This window comes from Phyllostomus discolor, chromosome 6, assembly GCF_004126475.2.
Source record: "Phyllostomus discolor isolate MPI-MPIP mPhyDis1 chromosome 6, mPhyDis1.pri.v3, whole genome shotgun sequence".
Classification (NCBI taxonomy): Eukaryota; Metazoa; Chordata; class Mammalia; order Chiroptera; family Phyllostomidae; genus Phyllostomus; species Phyllostomus discolor.
Window position 1 is genome coordinate 76,842,393 of NC_040908.2, and position 25,392 is coordinate 76,867,784.

Consider the following 25,392-nt stretch of genomic DNA (forward strand, 5'->3'; position numbering starts at 1 on the left):
ACCCACACAATTGACAGTGTAAGCTATGTTTTCTATGGCTGGGGAGCAGTGTAGCAAATTTGTTACTAAAAGTCCCAGGAAACTTGAGCCAAGGGATTCTCTAAAAATATACAAGGTCTGTCCAGAAAAAGTCCAGCCACTATTAATATAATGAGAACGGTTTTGACAACATTGATGTAACCTGGCAGCCAAGGAGAGTGGACTGGAATGAACATGTGTGAACACTGATGTCTTCACTGTACTAGTCAGTGGGGGTTGTAGACCCCATTGAGTGATCATATGTATTGTGTGGCCATCCAATTCAAAATGACTGAGTGCATAGAGTAACAAATCTGTATCAAATTCTGTGTTAAGCTTGAACATTCTTCTGCAAACTATTTAGATGATTCAGAAGGCTGCAGCTATGGGCAACTGGTGATTGGCAACTTCACAACTCACCCACTCATGCATCACGTCTCGTGCACAGTTTTTTGGTGAAACATCAAATCACCAGGTGACTCATCAAATCACCAGGTGACTCAGGCCTTCTACAGCCCAGATTTGGTCCACTGTGAGTTCTAGCTTTTCCCCAAACTATGATCACCTCTGAAAGGGAAGAGATTTCAGACTGTAGATGAGATTTAGGAAAATACAATAGGGCAGCTGATGGAGCGTGGGAGAGAACTGTATGAGATCCTAGCATGCTTACTTGGAAGGGGACTGAGGCATCATTTTGCTATGTACAATGTTTCTTCTATCTTGTGCCTTCTTCAATAAATGTCTCTATTTTGCCTCTGAATGGATGGATACTTTCTGGACAGGCCTATATATGTTTCCTTACAACTTCTGATTTTTACCCAAGTCTCATACATAAAGATAATTATTCTGCACATTTATTACCTAGAAGACCTATGTTGCTTACTATGTTGGCGCAGAGCATTAATGTCTGTCATTTAGAAAGTGCTTATTAAATGTATAGAGAATATGAATAAATACTTCTAATAATCTTAGAATATAGGAAACTGGGCTTCAGAGAAGTCAAGTGTTTTCCGAAAGGCCATATAGCTAGGAAGTTACAGAGCTTGAATTTGAACTTGTGTCTGACTGGATTCAGAATTAACTTTCTTTTCACGCCGATTTAAAAAGTCATGACCAGCTAGACTCATTTCCTTTCATATAGGGTTCCTACAAATGAAGATCAAGTGAATGCTCTGATTATTGTATAATGTATATATGTATTGTTCCCAGAGGTCAAGATGAGGTCATATGGGCTGAGATAGGTTTGATTAACAATTGGTCACTGTCATCCAGGAGGGACATTTCCAATGGTTGGGTGAAGATGTAGCAGGCTTAGTTATAAAACCTCTGTATGAGGAGCAGAGATAGCTAGTACCATGTACAAAGACATCAAAATGTTTTTTTAAACATTTTCATTTTTATTTTTATTTTTTAAGATTTTATTTATTTATTTATTTTTAGAGGGGGAAGGGAGGGAGAAAGAGAGAGAGAGAAACATCAATGTGTGGTTGCTGGGGGCTGTGGCCTGCAACCCAGGCATGTGCCCTGACTGGGAATCGAACCTGCGATGCTTTGGTTTGCAGCCTGCTCTCAATCCACTGAGCTATGCCATCCAGGGCTTCAAAATGTTTTTTAAAGCTTGAAAATACAGAAGGAAGGGAAGAAAATAATAAAATAGAAAATAAGAGCAAATGTAGAATTACTTAGAATATGAAAATTAACTGTGTAAGTGAAGGCAATAGTTTCTATTTAAAAGACTTGAGAGGTGTTAACTGACTCTAAGAGCATGTAAGTTGACAGTGTGTTATAATTATCACTAAAAAAATATCTGTAGGACAGACTAACGAAAGTAGAATAATAAGGGAGATTCCCCTACTTTACCATCTAAGTTATATGAGGACAGGACTACTACTATCTTACTACTGTGTTCCTGGCACGACTGGAATGAGGACACAAAAAGGTATAGTGCTTGCTCAATAAAAAATTTACTAAATATGTACATAAATGAATGAACAAATGGTTCCCCTGATGTCATCTGAACATTGAATGTTGTACACTTGTGGATTCTAAAGACGGTGAATGGCTTACTGAAAGATATGCATATAAGAAAACATTATGGCACAAACAATTTCAAAGAGTTTATCATAGTATTGGTAAAACATATTTGAGGCAGTATAATGTCCATTAATAGGACAATGGAAAAACAAAATTACATTAAAATAGTAGATTATGTGGTCATTAATAAAAATAATAGAACTCTATAAATACTGCCATCAAACAATCTATAAATTTTATTTGTAAATTTAAAAAGGAAGTTGTGCCCTAGCTGGCATAGTTCAGTGGATTGAGAATAGGCTGTGAACCAGAGTCACTTGTTAGATTCCCAGTCAGGGCACATGCCTGGGTTGCTGGCCAGGTCCCCAGTGGGGCCATGTGAGAGGCAACCATACATTGATGTGTCTCTCCTTCTCTTTCTCCCTTCCCCTCTCTCTAAAAATAAATAAATGAAATCTTTTTAAAAAATAAAAAGGAAATTGCACACAACACAATGTGAAGGAACCCCCACAAAACTGGAATTATCTTCTGGTGGGCAGGACCCTTGTAGGATAGGTTTCCCCAGCTAGGTGGCTTCTAGGAACCCATCTGTCTCAGTGTACTAGCTGGTGTTGTTGTGAGAAGCTGCATTTAGCTTCAGTGAATTTTTTGAAGACTCGAACCATTTGCCCATTTCACGATGGGTGATCTATGAGCTCACCTGCCCACCACACCACACTGAATGTTCAGCAGCTTTTGACCAAAAGTGGTATGACCCCATCCCCCAACCTCCCTATTCACCCAATCTTGCCCTGAGTGACTTTTCTGTTAGTTTGTTTCCCCAGATGAAAAAAGTCCTTAAAGGGAAATATTTTGCTGATGTGGAAGAGATGAAACAAAAAACGGCAAAAGAACTAAAAGGCTTTAAAAATTGATGAGTTCAAAAACTGTTTTGAGCAGTGGAAAAAAACATCTTGATAGGTGTATTGCATCAAACAGTGTTTTGAAGGCAACCAAAGTTTAAACATGCAAGAAAAAATATACAATCTTTTATAAAGAAATTCTGGAGCTCTTTGTATATATGCATATATGCATACTGCACATATATGCATTTTTAAAACCCTACAAATATTTACACATTTTCATTTGTACCCATATTCATGTGAATGCAGAGAAAGAAGTCTTCTAGACATATATGTATCCATACACATGCACATACACACCCTACACTGATACTATACTGATAACAGGAGTTACCTCTGGGGACAGTGCTGAGACTGAACAAGGATCTAAAGTCTTCTTTTCTAAATCTCTATTATTAAATATTTTTACAACAAGAAAATATTCATGTATTATGTATGTACTTGCTTTAAGTAAGGCAATCAGAAACTTGATGTGTAAAATTGTTTAGGAAACTCTGGATATTTACATAGAAAGGGAAAGATTTTAGTGCGATAGTTTTTCTCAAATATTAAAGGCCTGTAATGAATATAAAAATATATAAAATTTGCTACATTTTCTTCTTTTAAAATATCACTGCAGCCAGAGAAAACTCAGTTGTAAGGTATTATATTATGAATAAATGTCCTACCCAGCATAGAAGGAAGGAAGAAGAAAGCCTTGTGTCAGACATTAAAGATCTGTGGAGCACTTCTATGGATGGAGGTCAGATAATCAGAGGGATTCTTTAGCTCTATGAGTCTATGTCTCTGACTCCCACCAGGCTTAGAGGCTCAATCCCAATTTGTCTCCATTTTTTAAAATTTACTTTAAGAAAGAGGGGAAGAAAGAGAGAAAGAGAAGGAAAGAAATATCCATATGTGAGAGATGTATCAGTCAGTTGCTTCTCACTCACCCCCAACTGGGGACTCAATCCCAACTGGGCCCTCAACCTAGGCATGTGCCCTGACCAGGAATCAAACCCGTGACCTTTAGGTTTGTAGGCCGGTGCTCAATTCACTGAGCCACACTAGCCAGGACTGTCTCCATTGTTTATAAACAATAAAGTCATAGTGATATCAAGTGTCATTGTATACCCCGAACCACATTGTTTCTATTTAAATGGTCAAATGTGTCAGCCCCAGGAATGCCACATTGCTCCCTAAGGGGCCTGTTTCTGGCTTCAACAAGAAGTTTGCTGCTGAACTGCCAACCTCAAAGAGTTTAGAAAAGTGGCTTGGTCAGAGTACTGTGCAGACCCTGGATCCATACAGAATAGGTCCTAGCTCCCAGCAACCATTGAGCAAACAACTGAGCTGCCTCAGCTAACAGCTCCTGAGTGTTAGCCAGAAGTGGCGGGGTTGGAAAATATTTACCTGAGCTAACTGGATGGAGCCCACTGCACACTCTGTTTGCATAAACTCAACAAGCTCATCTTCCTGGGAAAGGAGGTGAGTGTGGATCACTGGCTGAGAGAAAGACAACAGGGAGTAGAACAGCATGAAGAACAGAAGACCCTACAAAGCAGAGAGATGGGCACCCAGAATGAAGGGAGGGTGGGTAGGCGGATAGGTTTATTTCAATTACCCATTAATCCATTTGTTTAGGAAACACTGATTGAATGTGTACTCTGTGCCAGGCACTGCTGTACTATAATGCTAAAATACAGATTCTTTCCTCTAGTATTTCACAGTCTGCTGGGGGAGGCAGACACACACACAGCAGAAACCAGTCAAGGTGAAGAAGGTGGAGGGATGGTCCTAGATAGCTACCTGGAAAATATGACATTGGAGCAGAATTTGCATAGACAGGAAGATGGGGAGTAGGAGTAAGGGTGGGAATGGAGGCTGGCACCAGGGCTCATTCAAAACAGAATTAAGACACAGGTATCTATTCTTCTGTTCCTTCCTACCTTCAGATGCCTCCCTCATTTCAAAGAGAATTTTCATTGCTTCTTATAAGCACCCAGATGGTACTTGAAAGTTGTTAGGACCTGGGAAAGATGGGACCTGGAGGCTTTTTGTGAAGTTGGACCCCCCCAAATCCTGTTCCCTTAAAGGTCTGCCTGAGCAGGATGGGGCAGCCCACCTTAAGAATGCTGGAACTTTGCCAAGTTCCTAATTTCTAAGCAAAGTCCCATATCCCAGGTCATGTCACCTTGCTTTATGCAAGAAAAATGCCAGTCCCTCCCAGGCCCCTGGGCAAGGACAGACTCTGGTGAGTGCCCCACTAGCCAGGAAGCTGCCTTCTGTGCTGTTAGGCTTAGTATAAGAGGAAGCATCAAATCCTTAGAAAGGAAGCTGGTCCTGATTCAGACCAGAGAAGACAGAACTAGACTCCTTGCCTTTGAGCAGCTGACTGCCTCCCCCTCCAGGCAGAGTGTTGTCAACCCTTTCTGGCCTAATGTCTCTTGCCCTAACAACTTGATTGTCCCTCTTACCTCAACCTTGATCTGGGCACAGAAGTACTCCACCACTGGCCCCTGCAGGAATCAACACTCACCCGTACTGACTGGATGTTAATCTTTCCAGGCTTCAGTTTACAGTTATACAAGTGGCCCACAAAACCCACTTCCAAGCCCTCAGATGAGCCCATCTATAGGCCTGGGCTAAAATTTTTAAACATCTTTGTTAGGAATAACCTACTCTCTTTGAGAAGATGGCATCAGAGGGGAAAAACAAATTAATATATATAACTCACTTTAAGTTAAATGTATTGAAGATCTTTGGCTCTAAATGGCCATAAAAGGCATTTTTTCCCCTTTGAAGACATTCAGTCTAATATTCCTTTAAAAAGTAGGCTCTCATGGTAAAGAAAAATAAAATTTAGCTTACAAAACTTTGACTTAAGTACAATATTTCTAAAACTGGAGCCAGGCTGATATGAAATAGAGTAGCCAGAATCAATATTTGTGCGATAGCAATAATAATTCATATTGATTGAGCATTCACTATGTCCCAAATACTTTACATTCAAGACCTCATTTAATTCCCTAAGAACACTACAAGGTTGATTCTATTATTTCTCCCCAATATACAGAGGCAGAAATGGAGGCTTGGACAGGATGAGAGACAAGGTTACACAGCTCCTGTTGGTAGAGCCAAATTCAAATCCAGGTCTGCGAAATGCCAAAGCTGGACTTCTGACCACTACAGTGTCATCTGCAAGCCTAAAATGAAGGACACCCTGTAGCAGTCCACACCAATGAAGTCTGTGGAGAAATATTAGAAGATGCCAGCCCTGAGGAAGGGATGCTAAAAAAGAAAAGCAAAACAGGATGTGAACCAAGGATACTTGAGGTACGGGGGCCATGGGGCTTTTAGTGGCCACACAGGAGAGACAGAGGGGCAACTTGACACTTGATCTAGACACAAGGAGAAGAGGTCCAGGGGACTATAAGTTGTGGTGGTAAGGGCAGCTGGAATTAGTAGAATAAGTTGAATTTGGAAGCAACAGACCAGCAATGAATATAGTGCCTATTATCAAGTAGGCATTGAATAAAGATAAATTGAGTAAGTCTCAGCTCTGCTACTTAATTCAAGTCACTTTACCATGTTGAGCCTGAGTTCCTTTATGTTTCAAATGAGAATAATAACATACATTTTACACAGTTATTGTGAGAGGAAAACTCTGTTTGCTTAATGAAGTCCCTCAGAAAGGGACATGAAATGAGAAGTGATCTGGTTCACAAAGGGAGCACATAGAAACAGTTCCTGAGCCCTAAGAGGACCTCCAAAGCCACTCTTGGGCTTGACTTTCCTGAGGTGGAAAAAGTGTATTTTCAGAAGCAGCTGTGATTCTGGGAGAAACAGAATCTCCTGGTTATTAGAGTTGCCTTGACAGCCCTCAGACTAAGGGTTGCTGGGGCGGGGGGGTAGGGGGCAAAGAGAAAGCCAGGTTCCACCCCCTGCCCTGTAGGCATGCACACAGGAAAACACTCCTCCTTGCACCCTTCTCACGCACAGGCCTAGGGAGGTGCTTTGCATGTGGCCAGGGGAACCCTCTGGGTGGGAACTCTTCTTCACCCCACCCTTTCTTTACCTGGCAATCTTCCCTGAGTCTGCAGATACTATCTCTACCAACCCAGCAGGCAAGCCCCAGCTGTGAAAGGTCCGCAGGAGTCAGTATGAGTGAGAGGGCTCTGGAAACGTGGAATAGTACCTGTACAAATGTCAAATGGGGGGCTTTGAATAACTTAGGTCATGTCTCATTTGCAAGAGTGTGCTGTCCCTGAAAAGCAACTTGGTACAGTGCAGTAAGACAGGCCTGTTGTATATCTGGGCTCCACCTTGGGTAAGTTACTTAACCTCTCTGGGCTATATAGTTTCCCCAGCTACATAATGGGAATAATAATGCTTACCTCACCAGGCTGTCATAAGGACTAAGTAATATCAAATAAGACATAACTTTATGTAAAGTGTCTGGTACATCCCATCATCCTTGTTTGAATCCTGGCTCTAAGCAAGTCCCTTGACTTTTCCCAGCCTCAGTTTTCTCTTCTATAAAATGATGATTATAAAAGCCCCTGCTTGAATAATGGCCTACAAAGTTGTCAAAAGAGACTTTGCAGATGTGATCAAAGTTAAGAACATTGAGATGGGGAGATTATTCTGAATTATTCAGGTGAGCTCAATCTAATCGCATGAGTCATTAAAAATGAAGTCTTTCTTTTCTGGATGTCATTAGAAAGAGGTGACAACAGAAGGGTCATTAAGGCAGGCAAGGAAATGGACTCTCCTGAGCCCCAGAAGAAGAAGGCAGCCCTGCTGACACTGATTTTACCCCAGAAGACCCATGTCTGACTTCTGACCTCCAGAACTGTAAGACAATAAATTTATATTGTTAAATAACCAAAAATATAAACAAACAAACTACTGTTCAGGGTTATGGTAAAGTGCAAATGATATACTGCTCATTAAGGACTCAGCCCACCCAGAGCCTGTTAAAGTAAAGGTATTAATTCTTCTGGATTGTCTGGGGCCAAATCCAGCTTCCCCATTAAGATCCCTGCTCCAGATCCTGCATGAGAGGGGGAAGAGTTGGTCTTGTTTTTAGTCTCACCAAAGGCAACTTGGGAAATCTCCGAGGAAAAATCCTTGGATTTTTGAAAATCCTTTGGATTTTTGAAGAATCAAGGGCAGGATTCAGACACTTTCCTCTCCCACTTGCATTCTCACTGCTCTCCACCCCACACCTGAGCAGAGAGAAACATTTCATCTGTATTCCTTGTCTAGATGTATCCAGGGCCTTGTGCAAATGCTGAAGTCTGAATGAACTAAGTTTCAGATCTAGTGCCCCAGAGGGGTTTTGTGGTGCTATCTGGGGGTTGTCTGGTAAATCAGGGTTTACTAGGGACAGGTCTCTGGAGAACCTACAGCTCTTTCTGTTCCTATCTGCTCCTTACTCTCCTGCTCTCAATAAGGCTCAGTCCACCTTGTACTGGAGCTGTTGCCCTGTCCACAAACAAGTAACAGTTGACATCTGAGCCTCAGGTCAAAGAACCAAGAACGGCTGGCAAAGAAAGACAAATTCCCAGCTCTCCAAAAGCAAAGATACTTATCAACTGCTTCCCACCCAAGCTTGTGGGGGTGGGGAGGCTTAGATTGACACACCATGGATCTCCAAAAAAATTACCTTTCTAGTAGCATCTGCAGCCCATTTAAACTGGTGCAAGCACAGCTCAGCAGCCACACAGGGAGAGGAAAGGAAGACAAAATTAAGGGTTCTCATTCATCAGATAATAATAGGAGCTAATATTTATTGATTGATTACTGTATATCAGAGACTATTCTAAATTATATATCTTAACTATAATTAATCCTTACAACATGCCTAGGAAGTAGACACAACACAGGCAGAATTAATAAGTACAATTATTATTATATTATTTAACTACAGTGGGGAAATTACTTTTGAGAAGGGGAGGGTATTTAATCTCACCAATCATCTCCTGCCTGAAAATTCTGTTATGTCTATCCAGCTACTCACCAAGCTTATTTCCTGTGGAGCCAGCACTGGTTTACATACTCCTTGTTCCAGCATTTTGAGGAACTTTTCAGACCTGTATCCCTCTTTGGATAGCAATTAAATTCTCTGAGGGCAGAGGCTATGTGTGTTATTTCTGGGGGCCCCTTCCCAGTGCTGGGGGAGCTCCATTTTCCATTGCTTTGTATTTCTATGTGGAACATCTTGTTCTCTGCCTCCTGGTAGAAGTGACCTATCTCCCTGGGTCTAGGTCACCTCATCTGTGCTTACTGGGGGTGACAGCAAGCCAGGAAATAATTTCTGAAATTTGTGGGGTGGTTATTCTGGCTGTCTTAATAATTAGGAGGCTCTATTTGCATTTACTCAGCAGAGGACAGGCATTCTGGACATCCTGCAATGTAGAAGACCATATAAAATAAAAAACACTTGCTCATGTCCCACACAACTTTCATATGACTTTCCAGTGTATCACCAGACATTTGTGCTACTAAATAGCCTACCTGTAATCATATGAGCCTAGAACCCAATTCCATTTTTATGCAAGCACAAAGCATCTTTTGTATACTTTTAACATACACTGACTTTTTTTAAGAATGGCATTTTCTGTGTAAACTGAAAAAATATTACATTTTATTTTGTTAGAGGTTTACCAAGAGTTGTTTAACATTTTGGAAAATTATGGATTTTTAACTGCCAAATAACATATTAGTCAGTCTGTATTTGTGTCTGTCTCATTTATATAGGTGTAAGCATCCTACTATCTTGTTAAACCTCTGAGGGTGCCTAAGGACTTACTTGCTGAAATACATATTATTTCATTTAAAATTATTTTTCATTCTCTTTTTATGCAAATTAGAGTATCTCACTGATTTTTATTTGTTTTCTCTAAATTTTATTCTAGGATATTAAAGGTGTTTTCCAGAATCCTTGTTACAAGGGACATTGGATCTGATAAGGCTAAAAACCATGTTTTTTAAAATTGTTGTTCAATTATAGTTATCCCACTTTTTCCCGCATTGCTCTCCCTTGTCCCATGGATTTAGAAAGAAGAGGGTGTATATAGCTTGGCTCCTTCTGGGGTCTGCCTGTTGGCTAGATGGGTACTTTAATGTCTGCTTTCCACCAGCTGTATCTGTGTCTGGTGGATTAATGTAATTCTAGAGTGAGGTCTTTGAAAGCCCATTATGGATTTACATCAAAACCATATTCTCACTGCAGCTCTATCTGTGAGGCTCCTGTACCTGTTTTTCAACTGTGTATGGTACTGGGGAGGAGGAAAAAAGGATGAATAATATGTATTCACATTCTAAAACCCAACTCTATTGCTTAGGGTTAAGCAAAGTGTGGTTTGCTAGTTCCTCATCCTTCTCTCTCTCTTAGCCTGCCTGTCCCCTCAATAATTCTGCCTCTACCTGTAAGTATGGGTCCAGGAACTGGATCCTGCAGCAAAGGTAAACAAGCCTCAGAGGACCCGGAGTCTCATGTCCTTAATTCTCATCCTCCAATGTCTTCTACAGGGATGTCTCAGGGCTTCCCTCTGAGTTTTTAAACCCACCATCCAGATCTATTCACCTGCCTGGCTTTCTTAGACCCACTGAATGAGCCCCATGGACATTATCGCAGCACAGAGGTCCTCCCTGTCCTTCACAGCCTTTACTGTATTTTCTTCCCACTGGATGGGTGTTCCTGTGAGCAGGGACTGTGTTCTACTCCCCTCTGACTCTTCACTAAGCAGCTAAGCAAATATATTTCCACATATTTGTGGAAATAATGGCAAATGCAATTAGTTATTATCTTCCCTTGCCCTCTCCTACTCAGTTGCTCTGGTGTGGCTCTCTGAGGCTTTTAGAGGGAGAGGGGCTGGAGGAGGGAGCTTACTATGCTATCACTACAGACCCTCACTAGCCAGCTTGAGGGTCTGACCCATCTCCCCAGTGTCTCCCTGGAAAAGCCTCACCATCATTTTGAATCCTTAGGGAACTTTCCTTAGGCTCAATTTTGTTGATTTTAGACATGCCCCATTAAGCCAATTAAACACCATCAAGCAATAAACACCAGGAGCAGCCAGAGAACCATAATAGTTCACTTTCTTTTTTTAAATGAAGAAAAATCTCATCTGATCTACAGCTAAATGCTATGTAGAAGCATACTGGTGCTACTGCTCTGGACTAGCTGGCATGAGGTCCAGAGAGAGGCACAGGATGTGAGATATTGATATACTGGTGCAGGTGAACTGAGAATGCTACCAAGCTCAGGACTGAGAGAAAAACCATAGACACTGATTCTCAACTTTGGGGCAGGAACTTCTTGAATAAGGGCACCTGCCAACTTGCTTCAGACTCTCTTCTGGCCTCAGATACTTTGGGGCAGTCTTCTAGCAAGATGGCATCCAAAACATAGCTGGAAACATTGCTCTGATCATGGCCCTGGATGATGAGGAGTTCAAAACAGTGTGAGACTCCCCAGGTGTTCACCTGTCATTGTGGACTCTCCAAGACCCTTTAAATCAATTCTAACCCTCAGTGTCCTTCTGAAGTTAGCTTTTGGCCCAGGAAATGAAAGCAGAAAAACTCTCTGACAAGGAGAGCTGGCCCTTAGGCTCCTGAATTCACCAAAAGGGCACTCAGCCCTACCTTCCCTGCAGAGGAACCCTTCTCCTCTTCTAAGCTAAACCTTTCAGTGAGCCTGCCCTCTGTCCATTTCTCTCTTTTCTGCATCTTCTATCTCTCTTCCCAGGTCCACACTATCAGTTTCCCTTATCTCCAAAAGGCTTTTCTTCACACTGTCTCATTTCAGGTGAACACCTCCACCCCTTTGTCACCCCATTCCTTGAAAGGGAAGTTATTGTCTCCATCATTTCCTTAACCTCTATTTACCCCTCAACTACAGCAATCTGGCATTTGCTGGCACCACAGGCACTGGGATAAGGCAATCACTATTTCCTTCATTGCTTAACCATAGCTCATTTTCAGGTTTTGGTGTCTACAGAATTTTTGCATGCTCTGACACTGTTGGCTAGCCTCACCTTCATGAAAATCTCCCCTTTGTGAGTGTGGTTTTACCCCCATCCCTCTCACAATTCCATCTTAGTCTCATCTATAGGTACTAAGTCCTCAGCCTGTCCCTTATGCCTGCCTTCTCCTCTGGATCTGCCCTTGGTCCTCATCCCATCCTGCACATGCTCCCTAGGTGACCTTACTTCCTCCCATCTCTTCAACTAACACGGTTCAATGGTGACTCCCAACTCTGCATTCTGACTTGTCTCCTGGACTCTAGATCCAAATTTCTCACCACGTATTATGTGCTTATAGCCTATTATCTGCCAATCCTCCTCCCTCAGTCATCTGGACAAATTTGTTCTATCTTCTGGTCTGTTGATTGCTGGTTGCAGTACTACTAATGCTCAGCATCTCAAGCTAGGAATCTAAGAATCATGCTGGACCTTTCTCTCTCCTCTGCTGCTCATGTCTGACCTATTGCCAAAATCCTTTTGATCTTATACCAGAAATCTCTCTCAAATATGGGTCTCTCCATGCTTACTGGTACAGTAATAATAACAGCAAATACTTATATAGTATACAGGGTGGTGCAAAAGTAGGTTTACAGTTGTACAGTTATATATGGAAAATAATACAATAATTAATAAATAAGATAAGAATAAACTCTGTTTCACCTACTCACAACTGTAAACCTACCTTTGCTCACTGTGTTTGTGTTCTAGATACTTCTCTAAGAGGTACACACACACATGCTATGCTCACTCACTCTTTTGACCCTTGCAATAACCCTGTGAGATAGGTATCATTATCCTCTCCATTTTATAGATGAAGAGAACAAGGGACAAAAAAGTTGAAGAACTTGCCCAAGATCACACAGTCAGGTAGTGCAAAACAGAGAATTCAAACCCAGGCAGTCTGGCTCTGTGTTGGCATGCTTAATGTCTTTGCTATAATCTCTTTCCTTAGCATTGCCTACTTTTTCCTACTACAACAGCATTCCATCAGGCCTCTCTTTCATTCATCCTTCCCTCGCTTCACCCACACCCCCTACTAATGAGTTTCCATTAAATGAAACTAGTCATGCTTGAAAATGCCCACTACTTGAAAATGCTCCTCCTGCCCACAAGATAAAATTCTTTGCTGGGCATTCAAAGTTCTTCATAATCTTATCCAACCCACAGCTCCAGCATCATCTTCCATCACCTCATCCCGTGGTGATCTTCTCAGTTCCCCTGAAGCCATGCCCTCTTACAATAGTGAGCCTTCACACATGCCATCTCCTACACCTGACATATTCTTTCTGTCCCTCTCTGTCAGTCGTATCCCCTACTTTTCTGCTGTAATCCACTTCAGATGTCTTCTCTTCAATGATGCTGTCAGACAGTATCCCAAAGCTCCACAATGTTACATCTGTCACAGCATTCACTGCACAGTATTACAATTTATCTTATAGATGGCACCCTCTTTCTAGAGCTTAGGAGTAACTAGATAGTCACAGAATGAAAGGTTGGCCTCAGGTCCAGCCTGCTGGGTCTTTCTGCCTCTGTCCCTAAATTTCAAATGATTCTTTTCACTAGATTACATGAGAGCACAAAGCCTGAAAAATTTCCATAATACATATTTCCCTCACTTTCTATGTCTCAGAGTGAAGAAATGGGCACTCTCTTCCTCACTTCTCTTTAATTAAAGAAAATGAAAGGAAAGTGAAAGTCAAACCAACCAGTAGAATATGACATGACAAAAATGATGGGACCATGATACACAGACTGGTGGGGCCTTAGACATTATCGCATATAAACTTATTCATTTTATTCTTGAGCAAACTGAGGCACAGAAAAATAAAGGTGGCAACTAGAAAGGGGCAGAAAGAGCATTGACACTCAAGACTTCTGACTTCTGATCTGGCTTTATTTTACTGTCTATCCACTTTTTTTTAATCTTTCCTAGAAACTGGTAGTGGCCCTGCTTCTACAACCCCCAATTATCCCCACACAGGCTCAGGCTGCTTTCTTGGGACCAGGAAATTAACAGGCTCAAGTTGAGACTGCCTGATGAGCCAACATCCTTTGCTTATGCAACTTCGGGACTGCATTATATCCAGCACCTGGCTACAACTTCCAATTGTACCAACTAGCTTTGGACCTTACAACTGGAGCTTCATCAAGGGCAGTGGCTCATCTTTTGCTTGCCTGTGTCTGCTAACACCTTCTCTGTATTACACACAAAGGTTGTTCCTACATAACCACTCTTTCTTCTTCTTCCCACTCCCTCTACCTCCCATTTCCTCCCAGTTAGTCATGATGAGGTCACACTCACACTCTGGCTCCCAGGCCTCTCCCTAAAGATGGTGTGTATGTACAGGGAGTGGAGAGTTGAGAGACTATAGAGGAAAATTCATCAAGGCATCATGGGAAAAATGGGCTTTGGAGTGAAAGAGATGTGGGTTCAATTCTTGACTCTGCCAACTAGCCAATTGTGTGACCTTCAACAAATTAATCTCTCAAATGTTTCAGCAAAAAAGGGTGAGCTCTCTGGAAAGCAGTTTCCTTACCTATATAATTAGGGTAGTAACACTTGGTTTATGGTGAGAATTAATTAGATAAAGTACCGAAAGCATCCCACACAGAGCCTGGTGATCCACAAAATGATGTTTTTGTCAGTGCAGTGGCCTGAGAAATCCTGGGTGCCTACCTGTACGTTTGCAGGTGAGTTAGTAAGGATGAGATCATGTGGATGTCAGTATCTGATGGCACCTAAGGTATGAAGTGAGAAGGAGCAAGAAGGAACCTTAGGGAGGGTGTGGATATGTGCGAACAGAGAAGAGCTCCAGTATCAGTGTGTAAATAAGTATGGCCTGGCTGAGCCTTTCTTTCCCCCAAATCTCCCTCTCTTTAAAGAAAAGCTATGTCTGTTCTTGTCAGTAACAAGACATCAAAAAACCCTTCTCAGGGAAGGGAAGGAATGACCCACTCCAGAAGGCTCATTCAAGTAAAGCAAATTCAAGAGAGGCCAGATCCTGGCAAAAGCCAGAAAACTTTCTCCCAGTTGGTGGAGACCAAACCCCTCTGCCACCAAATTTAATTAATATAAAATATGTTTAAAGGGTCAGTGATCTCTCTGTTGGCTGCCCCCAGCCTTGTTCTAAGTGCAAGGGTTTCTCAAGCTTCAGAAAGATTATACAGGCAGCCAAACCCATTGGGCCTGTGAAGTGGGCACCTCTGGGTTGGGTTAGTGGGGCCATATTTGGCATGGGATGGGCTCCTCCCTGTACAGCTTGTTCAGGGGTCTGGAACTTGGATCCTTAGCCCGCAGAAAAGAAATCACAGGCACAGGCCCCATCCCAACCTGTTTAGGACTCTCCTTCAGGACACAAAATCCTTGAGAATCCACCTCCATCTTCCTGTCCTTGAAGCAAATCTGGCCCAACTACCCTTAGATAAGAATCTTTCTCATATTTAAAGACCATGAGTGAGGAGCTGATTCTAATAGTCTCCCTCCCTTGGTAGCTGTTCCAGTGTTTAACAAGCCAATTGGCTACAAGTACCTCCTGATAGCCAGCCTACATGACCCCTTAACTGAAGCTTATCTCTCTTTTAGTGTTGAGTGAAGAGGGAGAGTAGTTGGCCTCCACTTGTTAGCAAACCCCCAATGAACAAAATTGCAGAAGTTGCCTGTATAAGAGTTTTGGCTTAGTACTCAAGTTTATTCCTCTCTTTTATTGTGAAGGATGCATCCAGCATTAACAAACCTTTAGAAAATGTTAATAGTGACATCAAATTACTCTACAGATAAAGGAGAAAAGCATGTCTGAATTTCATCTCCAGCTTCCCTTTCCCCCAACCCAGACTTCCATCTAAACCTGGCCTCAGAATTTCAGAATGGGAAGGAACCCTAGTGGTTAGCCAATTCACCACCACTCTAAGACTATCTTCCCTTCCCCATGGCTATTTCCCTCTCCAGTCTACTTTGCTCTGCCTGGCACACTTGTACTCATCTTTCAGAGCTAGACACAAATATTACCTCTTCCATGAAGCCTGCCCTGAGATCCCAGGAATAATTAACTGTTCCCATTTCTGTTTGATGCCATGCTTTTAGCATACCTCTAGGTAGCATGAATAAAGCTTCACTATAAATATTCATTGAAGATGTAATGGGGTGCAGAGTGGGGTGGGGGTCTCCCAAAATATTCCCTACAACCCATGGTTGGGGATAGGGAACGGGATGATACACTGGTTAAGATACTTTTCATAATGATAGCTAGTTGATAGTTGTGCTGCTACCCTGGGTAAAAGGTCTATGTGACTTTCAGACCTTATAGTGACTCATGCCATAGCTGGGGGAACTTATACAGCACTTGTGTGAGAGGCCGGGAGGCAGCAGTTCTCGCTTGTCACTGGGTACTCTTTCCCTGACTAAAGATGGTAGCCAAAAGAAGGTGAAAGATAGGGGGGAACTGGCAAAAGTAACTCATTGTAGGAAGGGCCAGATATGAGGTCACATAGGAAGCTCTGAATAAGCATTTAAAATCAGGGCAGGATGAAAGAGAAGGAGCTGGACTGCCATGAGGGCTGAGAGAGTAGGTAGCAACCATGAGGAAGGAGCCATGATGTAGGGGGATTTTGCCATGAGGTCTGAGAGAGGAAGCAGTAAGCAGCTATGCAGTTTGTAGTCAGGATTCTGCTATGAGGGCTGGTGTTTAAGGTAGAAGCCATGCTGGCCAGGGGTCAGGAAAGGGTATAAGAAGAGGCATGATGGAGCTGTGTGGGGACCAGGCAAAGCTGATGGAGCTGTGTAGGATCCTGTCAAACTAAGCATAGATTAGTGGGAGATGCCTGAAGTGCTGAACTGCGGCTGGGAATGCTGAGACTATAGAATTTTACTTCTCTAATGGATGTACAGAGAAGCCACTTTCTTGGGGCATGTGTCTTCCTGGAATCCACTTTGATTCAGTGTAATATGGCACATGTTTTTCTGGACTACTACATGAAGGCTGAGGACAACATGTCAGATCCAGAAGGAGAGACCTGCTGTGACAAGATGATGACTCTGAAACCCATAAATTCAGATTCTGGGTGGGAAGGAAAACTGTGGGTACAGTCAGCTTAAGAAGAAATAAGGATGTGGGGAACTTTGGGGCATGTTTTTGACTTATAGCCTTATGGGGAGCAAGGGAAGTGTTGGGCCTCATGGGAGAACAGAGCTCCAAGCAGGAGTGCTCCCAGCACAGCCAAGGTTGAAATTCTGTAAATAAAAACTCATTTCCTTCAACACTAATTGTTGGGTCATGCATCAAAGCGACATGTGGATGGGCCCCAGTTTGTTTGTCTATAAAGACTCTCTCCTACCCTTCATAGCTCCCTCCCTCCCTCCCTTTCCTTCTCATTCTCCTTTTGTCTCTGTTCATACCAGTATTTTGTCTCTACTCCATACCAGGCTGTGAGCTTCTCTAGAGCAGAAAACATGTCTTAATTTTCTTTGCATTTCCACACATGACATAGCACATTTTCCACCAACTGTACCCCAAATTTACAAAATAAATTAATTCTTTTTTAATATAGCAGTTGCTTTTTTAAAAAAAGATTTTATTTATTTATTTTTAGAGAGGGAGGGGAGGAAGAGAGAGAGAGAGAGAGAGAGAGAGAGAGAGAGAGAGAGAGAGAAACATCAATGTACGGTTGCTGGGGGTCATGGCCTGCAACCCAGGTATTTACCCTGACTGGGAATTGAACCTGCGACACTTTGGTTCACAGCCCGCGCTCAATCCACTGAGCTACACCAGCCAGGGCTAAAATAAATTAATTCTTAAGCTGAGAAAATTCAGACCAAATATATTAAGTGACTTCACCAGTTATATAGCTGGTTAGTGGCAGAAACAGGACCAAAACCCGGGCTTCTGATTTTATATCTATTTCTCACCTCTCTGATTCTCTTTAAGGTCCTCCATTATTGCTTTCTGCTTGTCTCCAACTTACAATTCCTCCTTTCAACAAACATTCACACCTTCTGTTTCTGACATAGTATCCTATCCCATCCCTCTCCTCCAAATATGCCATCAGCCTCGGAGCCTAAGAGAAAATTCCTCTCTTTCCTCTTTCTCCTTCTTTCTACTCATCCACATTTATCCATGCTGCCAACCACCCAGCACTGCCTTACCCTACCCAAAGCCCTCCCTGATTAACTCCAACCTACCTAACTCAATTTTCTTCAGGAACAAAGCTTGTGCTACATTGTCCCACTGAGCTGAGTCACTCTCTCCTTTCTGAGCTCGTTTTGTTCTGTTTCCTCTGTTTTGTCCACTATCTTCTTCCTGTAAATCAGGAGTCCCATGAGGAATCCAGGCACTCCATATTTTGTACCTCCATAAATTCCTCTACACGCAGTCAGATCATATAAATATACTTGTCCAAGATACAACTCAGGTTGAGCTTTGACAGGAAAATAGTTGTTGTCTTAGATTTTGAACACATCTGGCATGCAGTCAATTCTAAACTAGTACTACATTTGTCAGTACTCTTTTGAGGGCAAAGTGAAAAGCAGACCCAGACATTGAACTGTGGGTTGAAAAGGGTTTAGAGGCAAAGCCCTTTAAAGGCCCCTCCCAATCCTCAAACATACAAGTCTCTGAATAAACTCCCTCAAACTTTGCTTCATCTTCTTTGTTTCTCTCACACCTGACATAGTACAAATGACCCCCAAAATTTATAGAATAAAGGTTTTGCTCTAAAAGTCCTTACCTGCCTGTTGAAATCTAGGCTGTTTCGATCATTTCCTGGAAGAGATAAAAGAAATATTAGTTGCTAGCAGGATTAGAAGACTGAAGTTTAGAGGAAAAATAGAATGTTAAAAGAAGTTTGTCTTTATTTTGAAAAAGAATATTTGCTTTCCCTATGACCAGGACCCTTCTGCTTATCCTGTTTCCTAAAAAGGTTTTGGAAAATATCCTCCAGAAAGGTGGATAACCAGGGAAGGCATAGACTGACTGGCCTAATGTCACAAAGAGTCAACTGGAATTAGAACTTGCCATACCAGAGTGTGGGTTCTGTGGCACTCCCTAGACAGTAGCTATTACAGTTGCTTTCATGTATAAGCAAGGAATGACCAGCCATGCATCTTAAAGGAATTGCCATAAGGTAAGAAGTCCTCCCACATCCTAGCCCTCCAGGGATAATGACATCTAAGCCATGCCAGGTAGACAGGTGTCAGTCCTGTTTCTTCTGACCTCCTAACTTTCATTTCTTATCTCTTCATCTTTTTTCCTTTTACAATAAAAGTTTGGCTGAAAGAGTAAATGTATGGTTAATAAAGAAAACTGGTGGTACAGAAAAAGTACATGGTAGCAGAAAAATCACTTTGCTGAAAGGCAACTGTAATTAATATGTTTATATATTTTATAGTAGTTTTTATGCTTTTTTCCCTCACTGATAAATACTACTGTGCATTGATTATTACCATGGTTTTTCTAGTGAGCATCACAAATATTTCTCCTATACTATTAAGGAGCATTAAAACTATTTTCCTATGCTAGCAAAGATTTTTAATGGCTACCTAATACTCCATTCGGTGTGCATACACACCATGATTTGCTTAAACATACAACTATTATTTGGGAAATTATTTCCATTCATTGCTGGGATAAAGTTTTCTATTCATATAGATTTCTAGGGCAGTAGTGGTCAAACAACATTTCTTTGGGCCCCATGAATTGCTGGCTTTATAAACCCAAGGAAAATGACTATTCCCAGATAAGAAAAAGCTAAAGGATTTCACCACTACCAAATGTTAATGGGATTTTTTTAAGAAGAAAAACATGGTAAAAATGATAGCATAGGTAAACATGGCTCACCCTCTCACACAACCACATCAAAATTACAAATAAAATATAGAATGACCAACACTCAGAACCAACAGAAATCAAGTTGAATGGAAATCTAACAACTACAGAATTAAAGAACCACACCCATCCAGACTGGTAGGAAAGGTGGAAACACAGAAAGGGCTGGTCCCACATCCACGTATGGTGCATGAAAATTGGGGAAGGGTATTCCAGGAGAAAGACCCAGCTCCACACCAGGACCCCCAGCCCGCACTTTCAGCACCAGGAAGATAAGTCCCCACAACCTCTGCCTGCAAAAAACAGTGGGGATTGAGTTAGTGGAAGAAAGTTCTGGAGTCCCAAGCTCCAGAAGTTTCCCCCTAAAGAACCCACATAGAGACTGACACATGCTCACTCACTCTGAACTCTAGCACCTGGGTAGCAGCCTGAAAGGCACCAATGGAACTGAAGGAACTGAAGCTCCAGAAGGAACTGAAGTGTCTGGCATAAAGGCAGGATTTAGGGGACAACTTTCTCTCAGGCAGAATGGTGAACAAACAAGGCCATTGTCCCTTTTATAGCCCTCCGCACAAAGAACCACAACACCAGTAGGTAGGTGTCATATCTGAGACTCCATCAACCAGGCTAACACTGTTTGCCCTTCTCTGGAGATCTCCTGAGACTCCGTCCTACTCAACTTATAGGCTCACCCAAACTGTTAACTGTGACTTTTCCATATGAATGGCTGGATTTGTCTCATACCTCACAACTTCCACATTCCTTTTACAAAAGCAACAGAAAACCTCAGTAAGCCCCTAGCTCCCACACATTTTGTTAATGGGTCCCAGGCACCTTCAGCAGTCAGCCTAGATTAACAGCTTTTCTTTGTCTGGGAGTCTCCAAGCCCAGCACAAGTAGCAGTCAGCTGAAGATTACCTTATAGCTCAAGCATAGTGGCCCTGGGAACACAGGCTGGTCCTTACTTTGGCCTGCATCACCCAGGCAACCCCACAGTTTGAGCACCCAGTGGACCGAACAGACCATGTTGGAACAGCACTACCTTTCCCCTGCACAGCTACCTCCATGGAGGGTGGAGGTTGGTGGTCAGTGGTCACAGCCAGTCCTTGCAGCTGACTGACCTGGACAAATCTCTCCCATTGACCTGGCAACAGCAATTAAGGCTCAACTACAAAAGGAGAATGTACACAACACACATGAAGGGCACACCTTGAGTGCCCAGCTTGGATGATATGAGAGGCTGTGCCACAAGACCCTATAGGACACCTACTATATTAGGCCACACTACCAAGAGAGGGAGTCATAGCAGTTCTACCTAATACATAGAAAAAAACACAGGAAATCTGTCAAAATGAGGAGACAAAGAAACATGGCTCAGATAAAAGAATAGATCAAAACACCAGAAAAAGAACTAAATATAAATATATCAGATGCAGAGTTCAAAACGCTGATGATAAAGATGCCCAGGGAACTTAGTGAGGACCTCAGAAGAATAAAAAAGATCCAGTCACAAATGAGGGATACACTAATTGAAAATAAGAACAATTTATAGGGAAACAACAGTAGAATGGATAAAGTTAAGAATCATGTGAATGATTTGGAACATAAGGAAGCAAAAAACAACTGATCAGAACAACAAGAAGAAAAGAGAATATAAAAAAATGAGGATAGTGTAAGCAGCCTCTGGGATAACTTCAAGCATTTCAACATTCACATCAAAGAAGTGCCAGAAGGAGAAAATAAGGAGCAAGAAACTGGAAATTGGAAATCTATTTGAAAAAATAATGAAAGAAAACTTCCCTAATTTGGTGAAGGAAATAGACATGCAAGTCTAGGAAGCACAGAAAGTCCCAAAGAAGATGAAAGCAAAGAGGCCCACTCCAAGGCATATCATAATTAAAATGCCAAAGGTTAGAGATAAAGAGAGAATCTTAAATCAGCAAGAGAAAAGCAGTTAGTTACTTACAGAGGAGTTCCTATAAGATTGTCATCTGATTTCCCAAAAGAATCTTTGCAGGCTAGAAGGGATTGGCAAGAAATATTCAAAGTCATGAAAAGCAGGGACCTATAGCCAAGATTGCTCTACCCAGCAAAGCTACCATTTAGAATTGAAGGACAGATAAAGTGCTTCCCAGACAAGAAAAATACTAAAGGAGCTCATCATCACAAACCATTGTTATATGAAATGTTAAATGAACTTATTTAAGAAAAAGAAGAAAGTTAAAACTATGAACAATAACATGGCAATGAAATGGATATATATATCTATCAACAATTGAATCTAAAAAACAAATGAAGGAAACAAGAAGAACAGAGACAGAATCATGGATATGGAGAGTGCTTTGATGGTTGCCGTATGGGAGGGGATGTGTGGGAGAATGGGTGAAGAGGTGAAGGGATTAAGAAGTACAAATTGGTAGTTACAGAACAGCCATGGGAATGTAAAATAAAGTATAGGAAATGGAGTATCCAAAGAACCTATCTGCATGACCCATGGACATGAAGAACAGTGTAGGGATTGCCTGAGGGAGTGTGGGTGCTGGATAGAAGAGGGCAAAAGGGGAAAAATTGAGAAAACTGTAACAGCATAATCAAGAAAATACAATTAAAAAGAAATACATACTAAAAATATGAATAATAAAATGGCAATAAGTACATACCTATCAATAATTACTTTAAATGTAAGTAAAATAAGTGTTCCAATCAAAGGATATAGGGTGGCTAAATAGATCAGAGAACAAGGTCCATACATATGAAACCTACAAGAAACCCACTTCAGAGCAAATGATAACACAGACTGAAAGTAAAAGGATGGAAAAAATACTTTTTTCTGAAAATGGAAAAAATAGGGCAGCAATGTTTATATCAGATAAAATAGAGTTTAAAACAAAGGCACACGAAAAAGACATTTTTATAATGATAAAGATATCAACCCGACAAGAGGATATAACCCTTGTAAACATTTATGCACTCATTGTAGGAGCACCTGATATATAAAATAAATATTAATGGACATAAAGAGACAGATCCACAGTAATACGGTAATGGCAGAGGACTTTAATACCCCATTGATGTCCACAGATAAGTCATCCAGACAGAAAATAAAAAAGAAAACAATGGCTTTAAATGGCAAAGTAGACCAGATGGATTTAATAATGTTATTTGAAAATTTCATGCCAAAGTAGCATAATATATATTCTTTTCAAGTGCACATGGAACATTTTCCAGAATGGAGCACATGTTAAGTCACAAAACATGTCTCAACAACTTTAAGAAGGTTGAAATAAGATCAAACATCTATTCTGATCACAGTGATATGAAACTAGAAGTCAATAACAAAAAGAAAACTGAAAGACACACAAACACATGGAGACCAAATAGCATGCTACTAAACAATGAATGGGTTAACAATGAGATCAAGGAAGAAACTGGAAGATACCTTGAGACAAAGGAAAATGAAAATACAACAACCCCAAATTTATGGGACTCATCAAAGCAGTTCTAAGAGGAAACTCATAGCAATACAGGCTAACTAACCTCAAGAAACAAGAAAATTTTCAAATAAACAGTATAACCTCATACCTAAAGGAAGTAGAAAAATAACAACAAAGAAAAAGTGAGTAGATAGAAGGAAAGAATAAAGATCAGAGCAAAAATAATGAAAACAGAGTCTAAAAAATACAATACAAAAGATCAATAAAACCAAGAGCTGGATTTTTGAAAATATAAACAAGATTAATAAACACTTAAGTAGATTCATCAAGATAGAGACAGATAAAACAAATATAGTCAAAAACCAAAAAGCACTAGTAAAAACCAACACTACAGAAATACAAAAAAAATAGAGGAAAATTTTACAAATAATTATATGTCAACTAATTGGACAATCAGAAAGAAATGAATGAATTCCTAGAAACATACAGTCTTCCAAGACTGAATAAAAAAAATAAAATCTGAACAGACTGATAACTAGAATATAACTAGCATACTCAAGAGTATATGAAATTGATCATTTAGAATGGGAGGGCAGATAAAAAGCTTCCCAGATAAGGTTAAGTTAAAGAAGTTCATCATCACCAAGCCCTTATTATATGAAATGTTAAAGGGACTTATCTAAGAAAAAGAAGATGATAAAAATATGAACAGTAAAGTGACAACAAAGTCACAACTATCAACAACTGAACCTAAAAACAAAACAAAACAAAACTAAGCAAACAACTAAAACAGGAACAGAATCACATAAATGGAGATCACATGGAGAGTTATCAGTGAGGAGAGGGAGGAGCAAGAATAGGGGAAAAGGTACAGGGAATAAGAAGTATAAATGGTAGGTATAAAATAGACAGGAGTAGGTTAAGAATAGTATGGAAATTGGAGAAGCCAAATAACTTATATGTATGACCCATGGACATGAACTAAGGTTGGGGAATGCTAGTGGGAGGGGTATACAGGGTGGAGGGAAATAAAAAGGAGAAAAAAATGGGACAACTGTAATAGTATAATCAACAAAATATATTTTTTAAAAGAATATATGAAATTGAATTTGTATAAAAATCTTCTAACAAATACAAGTCCTGGACTAAATGGCTTTATAGATAAATTTCACCAAATAATTCCAAGAATTAACACCTATCATTTTCTTTTTGTATTAATACTTTTGATTTTTATTGTTGTTCAACTACAGTTTTTTAATATATTTTATTAATTATGCCATCACAGTTGTCCCATGTCCCCCCTTCACTCCCCTCCACCCTGCACACCCCGTTCCACTCACATTCCCCCCCTTTAGTTCATGTTCACGTGTCATACTTATAAGTTCTTTAGCTTCTACGTGTCTCATACTCTTCTTACCCTTCCCTTGTCTATTTTCTACCTACAATCCATGCTACTTATTCTCTGTACCTTTCCCCCCTCTCCTCCTCCCACTCCCCTGTTGCTAACCCTCCATGTGATCTCCATTTCTGTGGTTCTGTTCCTGTTCTAGTTGTTTGCTTAGTTTCTTTTGGTTTTGTTTTAGGTGTGGTTGTTAATAATTGTGAGTTTTCTGTCATTTTACTAAATATGTTTTTTTAATCTTCTTTTCTTAGATAAGTCCCTTTAACATTTCATATAATAGGGACTTGGTGATGATGAACTCCTTTAACTTGACCTTATCTGAGAAGCACTTTCTCTGCCCCTCCATTCTAAATGAAAGCTTTGCTGCATAGAGCAATCTGGGATGTACGTCCTTGCCTTTCACGACTTGGAATACTTCTGTCCAGCCCCTTCTTGCCTGCAAGGTCTCCTTTGAGAAATCAGCTGACAGTCTTATGGGAACTCCTTTGTAGGTTATTGTCTCCTTATCTCTTGCTGCTTCTAGGATTCTCTCCTTCACTTTTACCTTGGCTAATGTAATTATGATGTGCCTTGGTGTGTTCCTCCTTGGGTCCAACTTCTTTGGGACTCTCTGAGCTTCCTGGACTTCCTGGAAGTCTACTTCCTTTGCCAGAATGGGGAAGTTCTCCTTTATTATTTGTCCAGATAACTTTTCCACTTGCTGCTCTTCCTCTTCTCCTTCTGGTACCCCTATAATTCAGATATTGGAATGTTTAAAGATGTCCTGGATGT

At 40.9% G+C, this 25,392-nt stretch overlaps 1 protein-coding gene across 5 annotated transcripts in view; it reads right to left on the reverse strand.

Moving 5' to 3' along the window:
- The window catches only part of POU2F3 (POU class 2 homeobox 3), a 108,199-nt gene that overhangs the window by 33,141 nt on the left and 49,666 nt on the right, over nt 1–25,392 (reverse strand). For 3 of the 5 annotated variants that reach the window (XM_036028389.1, XM_036028385.1, XM_036028386.1), the window contains exon 3: nt 18,689–18,723. The exons of 1 other annotated variant lie outside the window; for it this stretch is intronic. In XM_036028389.1, coding sequence (XP_035884282.1) covers nt 18,689–18,723 — 35 coding nt within the window. Of the gene's footprint in view, nt 1–8,604; nt 12,603–18,688; nt 18,724–25,392 lie in introns of those variants that run through there. One more of the 5 variants, XM_036028387.1, reaches the window with a different exon arrangement.